Source organism: Enoplosus armatus, chromosome 19, assembly GCF_043641665.1.
Source record: "Enoplosus armatus isolate fEnoArm2 chromosome 19, fEnoArm2.hap1, whole genome shotgun sequence".
In the NCBI taxonomy this organism is placed as follows: Eukaryota; Metazoa; Chordata; class Actinopteri; order Centrarchiformes; family Enoplosidae; genus Enoplosus; species Enoplosus armatus.
Window position 1 is genome coordinate 13,973,936 of NC_092198.1, and position 11,186 is coordinate 13,985,121.

General features: G+C 40.4%; 2 protein-coding genes across 2 annotated transcripts; both read left to right on the top strand.

Annotated features, from left to right (window-relative positions):
• Window positions 1–392: 392 nt before the first annotated feature.
• LOC139302299 (adenosine 5'-monophosphoramidase HINT3-like) lies at window positions 393–2,890 on the top strand. The gene is made up of 5 exons (XM_070925957.1): window positions 393–522; window positions 1,254–1,371; window positions 1,753–1,822; window positions 2,238–2,364; window positions 2,594–2,890. The coding sequence occupies exons 1-5, from the start codon at window positions 427–429 to the stop codon at window positions 2,651–2,653; spliced, it is 471 nt and encodes a 156-aa protein (XP_070782058.1). The 5' UTR covers window positions 393–426; the 3' UTR covers window positions 2,654–2,890.
• Window positions 2,886–6,798, top strand: LOC139302300 (adenosine 5'-monophosphoramidase HINT3-like). Its single transcript, XM_070925958.1, has 5 exons — window positions 2,886–3,395; window positions 3,478–3,595; window positions 4,508–4,577; window positions 4,694–4,820; window positions 5,391–6,798. The coding sequence occupies exons 1-5, from the start codon at window positions 3,309–3,311 to the stop codon at window positions 5,436–5,438; spliced, it is 450 nt and encodes a 149-aa protein (XP_070782059.1). The 5' UTR covers window positions 2,886–3,308; the 3' UTR covers window positions 5,439–6,798.
• The last annotated feature ends 4,388 nt before the right edge of the window (window positions 6,799–11,186 follow it).

Here is an 11,186-nt window from a genome sequence, read left to right on the forward strand (position 1 = left end):
CACCACACAGGCACTTAAACATTACGTATCTTTATAGAACATATCCAAACCTGTGTACAGTGATCATTCATGCCTTCATGGCTTCTTTTTGGACGTTTATAAAATTTGCAAGGTAACCACATTACCCTACAGGTCTGTATATCCTGACTGCTTCACAAACAAACAATGTTTCCATTTATAGACAGTTGCCTAAATAAAGGACGAAGCAAGAAACACATTATTTGAAAGGCCAGTGAAAGATCAGTCAATTTGACTCCCTTCCATTCCCTACCTTTTGTGTTTGGTGTGGGGATCTAGAAAAACATTGCGTAATCTCTCTTCGCAAAGACGATCTTCGGCAGCAATTACAACCTGCGTTTTCCCGGCAGCAGTTGAGGAAGGGACAACAGAGACATCTGTCCAAGAACATATCGGATATATGTCGACATGTCGGGGAACGAATCAGACTCAACTCTAGATGAAACGTGTATTTTCTGTATGATAGCCAACGATCGAGACAAAGAAACGGAAGTCATTAGAAAGGTAAGACCCTTTTCAACAAAGATACAACTGTTGGTAAGGCTCACTTAACCACGCCTCCGTTGACAGATACAGAAGGATACATGACCGACTTCTTATTGAAATAAGACAAATACCATCAAACCGTATAATATAACAGAAACTCTTATCACAAGGTCCAGTGACTTGATTTGACTGTCCTTTATGGTTTTATAGGCTACAAAGTTTTATACAGTAGGCTATAACATTTATCACATAGCCTATTTTGTTAAATAGATCATCAAGAATAGTCCACATCAAACCCACATTTTCAAATAGAAGATCAAGAGTACATCCGGATAAAGATGTGATTATAAGCTATTGCAGTACAAATCATCTTTGTGATACGCAGGTAAACGCCAATTTCTGTCAATCAGATAGGAAGTTTCCAGTTAAGGACTTCTGGGCTTGTTTGACTTTCAGTTCCTTCTACATTAAATGTTCAGAAAGATAAAGAAATAAAGAAAAACAAAGTTTCTGACACATTGTCTCTATAAAGTGACTATGAGCAGGTAATGCAGACAAAGGAAGCGAAGACGTGTGTGCCAGAATAAAACATCCCACTACGGCCTCCATCCCAGTGGCAACCTTGTATCCACATCACTATTTCCAACTACACACAACTGTTACAGACTGAATACACAGGAATGCTGCATTCACTGGCCTCTAGGTTAACGTGTGCGTGTTTCATCTCTATATTTCATCCCCTCCAACAGAACAAGGAGCTGGTGTGTTTCAGAGACATTGACCCTGCTGCTCCCCACCATTACCTGGTTGTTCCTATACAGCACATACACAGCTGCTACTCACTGAACAGGGGACACATCGGCCTCGGTCAGTTATAGTGGATCAGTAAAAACTACTGTTAGTATAAGTACTGCAAATACCACTGAACCACTATTTCTACTGAGCTTCTACTGCTACTGTTACTACTAATACTACTACTGCTTGTAGTGATACTACTAGATTCCATACAAATACTGCTGCTAATACTCGTACTGATACTTTTACAGTAGGATAATACTAGAACTAGAAATAGCACTGCTGCTGCTGAAGCTACTATCACTTAACTACTGCTAGTAGGCCACTATTACAGCACTTCTATTAGTTTTCCTTCTCCAACTGCCTCAGTTTAATAGAGTGATATTAAGCTACCTCATAAGTTAAATCTAGTCAAGTCTTTACAGAGAAATAACTGAGTCATGTCTCCAACAGTTAAACAGATGGCTGAGATGGGGAAAGCTGTACTACAAGACCAAGGGATCACTGATATGAAGGACATAAGGTAGATGAAGACAGGTTGTGTGTGCGTGTTTTTCTTTACCTTTAATAAACACAAAATTTAAAAGGAATAGTTTGACATTTTGGGAAATACGCTTATGAGAAGAGATGAGAAGATCGATGCCACTCCCATGTTTGTACAGCCAGCAGCTGGTTAGCTTAGCTTAGCTTAGCACAGTGAGTAGAAATGGGGGGAAACAGATAGCCTTGTTTAATACGTATGAAGTGCAAAATCGCCAATTTAACGTTTTAATGGGTTATGTAGGCTACCTGACTAACTTCCTGGATTCTCCAATTGCTCAGATCCCAAAAGAATGTTGTTTTAAAAGTGTTCATTCCTCTTCTGGAATTTTCTCAAATTGTACTTTGACTTGCTTGTCAGCGTGCTGGTCACAGCCCTGATGTGTTTCTCTTCACAGGCTGGGGTTTCACAGACCTCCCTACACTTCAGTTGATCACCTCCACCTCCATGTGCTCGCACCCACCAGCAAAATCTCAAAGTACATGCAGTATAGGTTCATTCCACAGACCGAACGTTTTGTAACTGTGAGTGCTGGGGACTAGAAATTCCCTCTTCCTTACTCCTTATTTCATTGATTTTCTTTAGCAATTCTCTTATGAGAAGAATATTACAGTGATTGCACTTATTGTACTTGTTCTTTTGTTGTATTCATACGTTACTGTGAATAAAATCATTGGACAAAGGGCTAAACAACAGATAGAGTGACTTCCTCCTTCGGTCAAAATTTATAAGTTAATGTTTTTCTCTTTGCAGGAAAAAGGTCTACGGAAGCATCTAAAGGATAATCCTCCATCAGCCAAGCATCCTTTATAAAGCTGACTGTGGTCTCTGTGAGCCAGCAGCTCCCAAACTGGACTTTGGATTATTGCAGAGGAGCCTGAATGAGCCACATAAAAACCATGCCTTTAATATAACACTCAAATTATGCAAGAGTTGTGCTCACCAAGTTGGGACACAAGAGCAATGACAAGATTACAAACGAAAGAACATTATCTGGAAACTGGGTCAGTAAAAGAGATAATGAAGCAGGTTAATTCACTTTTTTTTTTTTCAAAGGAAAGCCATACAGTAGCATTGAGATGTCACTGTAGATAAATGACTGCAAACATTAATGCCAAATGTATGAAGTACACAGAATGTTTCATTTTTCTGAAATTTTGGTGGTAGTAGAAATATCAAGTAGCAGAAAATGTACCTCAAAATTGCACTTAAGTAGAGTACTTGAGTAAATGTACTTACTTACTTTCCACCACTGCCACAGAGTACAGTAGGCTGTTTTGGTTGAGACATGTTGGCGCATGTCTGACAAGTTTAGGATTGAAGTCATTTGAATCAGGGATGTACGCGGTTCCCCTGAACGCAGCAGTGTCCTGACTCCTGAGCACAGACACGCCCAGGCTTGACTCAGTCACAGCCTCACAGCGGTGAACCCACAGTGTACCGGAGAGACACAGCTTTAAAAACACACATGGGAACTCCGGACGCTTCTGGGAGCGAACATTGTCCTTTCTGCCAAATAGCGAACAACCAGGCTGACACAGAAATCCTGCTCAGCGTGAGTAGCGACTACTCATTCATGTTTAAAGAGTTCAAACAACTGGAGGCTCCTGACTCTGCCTCTGTCTCTCTCCCGGCAGGACGATGAGCTGCTGTGTTTTCGTGACGTGAAGCCTGGCGCCACACATCATTACCTCGTTGTCACCAGGACGCATATCGACAACTGCAAAAGTCTCCAGGGGGACGACATACCTCTAGGTGAGGGAGAGCCGGGACTCGCTGTCTGTTTGTTTGGCAGTTTGTCAGCAGGCCACGAGTATCACTTCAATAGAGGAAGATGAGTCAGCAGCCTTTGATCGATTGCAGGGAAATGTCACGTGTGTTTTGAGAGTGCCAGGATAATGACTGTCAACATACATCCATTCATTGTCCCAGAGACATCAGGAGGCATAATGCACAAAATGATAGGAGTGAAGTGTCCTGGTGAACAGGAACAACCTGAACTCTTATGCATTACCTCATTATACCTTAATATCCAGAGGTGGCATGTAACTAAGTACATTTACTCAAGTACTGTACTCAAGCACACCTTTTAAGGTACTTGCACTTCACTTGAGTATTTCCATTTTATGGTACTTTATACTTCTACTACACTTTTGAAGTCAATATTGTACTTTTTTACTTCACTACATTTATTTGACAACAGTAGTTACTAGTTACTTTTTTACAGATTATAAATACAAAATATTAATCAACTAATGAATTATGATGTATTATTATAGATTAAGCTACCCAGCAGTATATAAAGTAGTTGAAATAAGCCCCACCTTTACCAGCTGCAGCATTGGTGATGCTTACATTCTGCATAATGGGTACTTTTTTTATACTTTAAGTATATTTTGATGCTAATACTTGTACTCTTACTTAAGGACCTCTTCCACCACTCTCACTATCATTGAATGAATATGTGTCGCTGTCCTTGAGTCCAGTGGGAACGTTTGTCAGTTTTTCAAATGATTGAAAACCAAAGGTGTACCTGAGCTACTGTCCATGATGGACTCACATGAATAACTATCCTTTGGTAATTTTACACAGCAAATGTACTGCTGTGTACTGCAGTTTTTCAGGCTGTATGAGGAGACCATATTGATGTGATTTGTTTGTTGACAGTGGAGCGGATGGTAGAAATGGGAAGGAGTGTACTGGAGAAGAATAAAGTCAGCGACTTAGATGACGTCAGGTGAATCGGTTTCCTGAGATGCTTCTCAGGTCTTTATTGGGTCTTTTTGAATGATTTTGTTTGTAATCATTTATTTGCAAACTTTAGTTCATTTGTTTTTCATTGAATCTGTGCAGGATGGGGTTTCATGTGCCTCCATTCTCATCTGTCCCCCACCTCCACCTCCACGTTCTGGCCCCAGCCAGTAAGATGAACTTCAAGTCGCAGCTTCACTACGGGCCACAGTCTTACTGGTTCATCACAGTGAGTGAAGTCTTGAATGGAGTATGGAGACTGGAGTGTGCCAACAACATCATTGAATTTGATTATTTATTATTCATTCAAATCAAAAAATCATTTAACAAAATTAGTATTTTGGTAAATTTTGCAATTGCAAAGAACTTTAATAAAAATAGTAAAATGTCATTGTTGTCTTTAAATTATGATTACATTTAAACTTTTGGATTTCATTTTTAATGTCAAATAATTTACTGTTATTATTGTCACACTAATTTAAAGCTGCCTCTTTTTACATTAAAGACATGCAGCCTCAGAAAATGAAACTAATTAGGTACAATTTTGATTTTCTCAATCAATTAATTAACCCAAGTTGTTATTATCCTTTGATTACGTGATTATATTGACCCCTGATAAATTGAGTGATTATTTTTGGAAATGAGCCACATTCTTCCGTTCTGTCTGTTGTGTACACTGTACAAATGTTCTATACATTTTTTAAGTATAAATGTCTTTTTGTAATCACTTTTAATCACTATGATGCTGAACTACAATATTGTGAATACTTTATAAGGTCCTTGTTCGGCTCCATTGCAGGTGGACAAAGTGCTTTCTCAGCTGAAGACTCGCGGCAAGATCAAATGAAGCGATGCAAAGAGTCTGAAGGCGCAACAGTCTTCTTTTATGTCGACAGGTTATTTATTGTCATTCTGCCTCGCCGAGTGCAATTTTAAATCAGTTTTCCATCTGACTTGACATGTTTGTGTTAATGAGTTATAATGATGTATAATTTCTCCATGCTGCTTAATGATTTTAGTTGTGGAGAAAAGTGGAAAAATGGCTCTGTTATGAGTGGAAGCTGTAAAAGAATAATTGTTTCAAACATGCATCCTCGTCCTATCAAATGAGACTAACTTGAACCTGTTTACATGCAGAAGTAATTTCTTTAAATATTAATATAATATTATATATAATATTGATAAAAGATCTTGAGAAGCTCCAAATAATGGGATCATCTCTGACAAAGTCTTCGGGGTTGCTTGGCCCTTTCTCCCATTTCACAAACACAGGCTCAAGTGTGTGCAGCTGTGTATGATAGCCCCTCAGTGTTTCTGTTACTTTAATAATCACAGGGGACAATGGGTCTTTGTTTCACTGCCAGCACCTACTACTACAAATGTCTGAACAACACTGTTTGGAGGAAAAGCACAGAATTAAATATAAGAACACAAAAATACTGTCCAAATACTGTCCAAAAACAAAGTCATCAATTGACAGTGACTCATGGTGCATTGGTGGTCACACCTTCATAACAATGTCAGTTCTCTCTGTGAGCCACTTGATGTCACTAGTGCAACTTGCAACTCTTACAAAAGCATATATTTTTTGTTTTAATATGGCTCTCAACCTTTTTTATTACTCTTTTAAAAATGATAAACAGTAAACATCAAAAACCTGGTGTCTTTCTCTCAACGCCCCACCACACTGAGGCAAATATTCAGCACCATCTTTTATTCATCTTTATATATATATATATATATGATATATCTGTTAGTGTGAGGTGAAGTTACAAAAATACTAACATAGTCTAAACCTAACGTGCATGCCAACCTGCATATGACGGAGGACCCCTTGCCTGGAGGATACAGAAGGAGGTCCAGAGAGGAAGATGATGATGAAGAAGGGGAGAGTAGCAGTAAGAGACGGAAGAGAGATGGAAGAGTTTGTGTACAGCGACTCTGACAGTGATGTTGATTATGATAGTGATAGATGAAGATGCTGACGTGGAAGTTGAAAAACTTCCTGGATCCAGGAAGAGGGGAAGACATGATGATGAGGAAGATGAAAGGAGCGCTACTGACTGCTGTTTTTCTTCTGCTGTTTTTCTTCTGCTGTATGCTTCAGAAGAAATACCCCACTGAACAAGAACTTTGATTTCTACAGCTTTATATCTCTGTACTGTATTTCTAATCAGTCTATGGTAATAAAGCAGGACCAACCTTAAGGCCTTTATCATGTCATCAAATTTAAATGCAATGACTACAAACCAGCCTGGAGTTTTTAGGGCCCCTTGGCAGTTGCTCACTTTGCCCGGCTGGTAATCTAGACATGGGACTCAGTTTTCCTTCTATCTAGTTTTATCCCTTTAACTTTTCGATTCATTAAGGAAATCTATGTTTGTTTTTGTAATGGGAAAAACACTATTAAATGAAACATGCAGCAGTCAGTCCACATAGATTTTCAGACGCATGTGTGCGATTTGCTCATACTTCATCCTACAGAGAAGCCAACAAACTGAGTTATTATATCTGCTTATAGTTATCATTATCTACGCTGTTATTTCCCTCGTTAACATCTCTGTCATCCTGCACCTGTCAAGTGAAATACAATTGCAAAAGAAAGGAAGTGATTGCACTAATGTTACCACAGCAGTAAAGTACAGTAGCCTAACCGCAAAATACCACGGCGGTCGCGTTTGGGCTTGCTATGTGTCCGATAATGGATCCAGAGCGTATCCGCAAGGCATCAGCAACGTCTATCACTTAAACGTCGTAAGTTGTTGCTATAAACAATAGGTCGATAGCTGCGGACTTACTTTCAATATGATACGTCTTCCGTTTGATTTTGGACAACTCGTGTCAGCTGGAGAGAGATGAAACCATTCCAGCGGTCGATAAACTGGTATCCTGACTGGTGACGTTACATTCTTGACATTCTACGTTGACGCGACGCTCTGGTTGCTGCGGTGTAGCCCCGCCCCTCCCACCGTCAACAACTGGATTCCAGCTATTTGTGTTTTCGTCAACTAGCACTGCTAGCCTGCTAACGATGATTCATTGCGTTAGTAAAAACACGAGTTAGCCAATCTGGATGGACATTTATAAATTTATGTTTGCCTGATATGCACTCCATCGATAGCTTGTGCCGATGTGCAGCCAATGCAAGCTAAAGGACCGACGAGAGCGGAGAGATCGCCTTGCATACCGTCCTTTTAGCCGCCTCTGAAATCAGCTAACATAGCTAACACCTTACGTTACGTTAGCTGGCTGGCTGACAGCTGGTTCGGTTAGCTACGTGCCTTTTAACAGTAACGTAGCGAAGATTTACTCCCTGAAACAATGAGCTGCCTCTGACATTGGTGAGTATAATTAGTGTGTCATGGCTTAGTATTATCAAGTCAATGAATGTCATTTGTTTTGACTCGCTTCAGCGTTGCTTTGCGAGCTAACTGACTGGCTAACCATCGGCTTGTTTGTAGCAGCAGCTGCACAGAGCCACGCCTGGGCCATTTAAATTGACGTTTGTGGCTGAAAACATTGGACGTCAACTACCTTACAATGTTCAGTTTTATAGCACATAATAATTCCAATGTTTTGGTTTACAGAGAGGACTGAGGCCCAGTTGGTTGTCACATTGGAGTAACCAGAGCCCGTAACTAGAAGGTGGGTCTTGGTTAGTGGGTGAGCCGTAAGTCATCTTGCCGATGCGCCCCTGGTTTTGACCTGCCAGAGCTGCCAATATGATGCCGGTAAGTGCACACAGCACCCGCTCTCCTAGCACAAAAATGTAACTGACTCTACTATTTATTTTTTTCAAGATCAGTGCCTTCACATCTAATGATTGGACTGCCCACTTCTTTCACAAAATCAAACCTGTGTGCAAGGTGGAAATTGTCAGGTGTCAGATGCTCTCAGGAGTAGTATTAAGGGGAAATAAAAGGCACACCTAGCTTTTAATCTTGCTCTGTGGCATTTGGGGTTCTTCATTCACATGTGGTGGTCATGTGGTTCCTCAGTCTAAATATGTCAAAGTAACAGATGAACATGAGGAGCACAGTTTGATTCACACAAGTTGCAAGTTCAATCCTTTCCCACCGCCAATCAGCTAATCTATCAGTGCGATCAGTTCCGAGAAATAAAACGCTTAATGTTATCTTCTATGACTTTATCTGTTGGACAATGTCTCTGCAGTATAGCTGCAGGGAGTACATTTTCCATGTTGATGGTTACAATGACTAAAACATTAGGAAAGGGGAATGTGTTTAACTTGATGAACAGGGATTGTGGTGTGTCTGAACATCTTTAATCTCACAAGATTAAAGATGTAGTCCAGGTTAGGAAACATGCAATATTGAAGACGTAGAATTACACCACTGTATATCAGAATAGGGCAGGTTAACTGCACACCCTCGGCTCTCTCTATAAGAATTTGTGTTGAATAATGTTGAAACATCAATGATTGCTATATTTAAAGCAGTAGGTAAGGCAGTAGTAACTATTTTCATTGTGTTGTTTTCCCTGGTGTTATTGTTCAAGATGCTCTGTGTTGCAAAGAAAAGAATACTGAATGGCGACCCTATTGGAGTCGTGCTTTGTTGGGACCTCTTTTGTTATCTGTAGTGCTGAGAATGCAGTGGTGGATTGTGGGAGAAGTGATTGCAGCCCTTTTGGCCTTCAGGGAAGGGAACATGACCTCGGATACAGGATAAGTTTACAGTAGGTTCAGTAAAGTGTCATCATAAATGGAGGTGATTCAGTCTTGGCCGGTTATCTTTCCAAAGGATTGTGCGTTGGTTGAAAATACAGCATCACAGTCGCATCTTGTTTGTCATTTAAAATAGCTTTACAACACAACTTCAGAGAGGCTTTTAAGTTTTCTGGAGTACATAGTAACAGAGAAATAACTCCAGATTCGCTCCAGTCGTCGCAGGATTGAGTGCGATGGGAGCCTCCGTGGACGTTTGTACCCTGTGGCACCAACAGGCTATCAGAGTCAAAGAGCCAGTCGAGCAGAGAGGCAGCCTGCACTTGGGTCTCGCGTGACTCCAGCAGCCAATGAGACCTTGGCAGATCTAGGTCTGTGTGGCTGCGTCGACTAATGCTCTGTTGTTAAGGGGAACTTTTGAGCTGAGTAGATTGTCAAGTGGCATTAATCTCACACAGTAGAGCCGGGCAGAGCATGACTTACAGGAAATGTAAACATTGCATTTTATTGTCGCTTTTACCATTTTTGGAGGTATGCAGGTTTAGAGTGACACCAGCCAAGCCATCACAGTTATGTCATAAAGCACTTGTATTTCATATAAAAAAATAAAGTGTTTCATGGATTAGTGTTCGACCTTTTCCCCAAAGTCACTGTGAACAGATAAAAATAGTCCAGATCTTTGTTCTTATTGGTTGAACAAGTTTACATTATTAATTAGACTTTCTTAATGCCGTCCTCTAATGCACATTAGTCAGCTTTCAGTCAAAGGGACACATCCTTTATTAAGCAGCGGGTTAAATCTTGGCCTGATAAGTTCCCAAGCCTCTGTCCAGATTTGTATTTTCTCCAGCAAATATGTTGCCTGACAAAAAATATGAAATATCAAAGGAGTTTGTACTTGATAGCTACTAGACACATAAGCCCTGCTAGATTAGTCTGTAATGGTAGAGCCAGTGAGTATAACTTGGGTTATCCAGCTTAATAACAGAACATTTTTTCATATCAAAATGGGTCCAAAACATCTCATGTGCACCAGTGTTCAAGTGCCCGTGCACGTGTCACACATAACAGCATTATTTTTCAGTTTTCGGACACCCTGATGGGTCAGTTGTTTCAGTTTATTTCACATCATTATCTCATCTTTCCTCCGTGTAGTTCAGTGCCATTTTTGCCAGAAGGGCAGTTGGCTGCATGAAATGTCTAGATCACACATTGTTTTTCTATTAGTCAAGAATGTCAAAAGCAACTAGCTATGATTAAGTGATTTGTGTGTTTGAGTCAAGCAAAAAAAAAGACTTACTTACTCTTACTCTTATTTGTTTTTTTGTTACAATGTGAGTAAATAAGTTTGGGAGTTGAATTCATCCTCCATATGTCTTGAATCTGTGGCTCTGTGGAAAAAAAGAAACAGCCTTTCAGGTAAAGTTTGTGCTCTCAGGAAGCAATATTCTGCTAGATCTTTCTTCTTCATTGTGGCCACCTCTTTGTGAGTAAATGAATGACGGGATTTGTGAGAGGAAATGACAGTTTGAATCATCCTGCTGGAGATCAGGCCAGCCAAGCATCCCTCTTTCCCTCTCAGAAGTTAAATGATAAATGCTCCTTTCTCCAGATGATGCCCACTGTATCATTACGCGTCAGACAAGAGGGGATACTATATGTTTCTAGTCATGTGCAGCCAACGTACAGTATAAGGATGCCTCTACATGATAGTGCCCTGACCCTCTTGCCAGTCACAGATGTGGCCAAACTATTCTCATAAGCAGCCGTTGTTGGTGTTGCAGATGCTGGCACAACCCAGGGACAATTTTCCAATAGAAGGACTTGCCGTCACCCTCCTCCACCCACATCCACCACCCTGTGACTCTCTCTCTCTCTCTCTCTCATACTGTTTGTTTCTCTCTATCT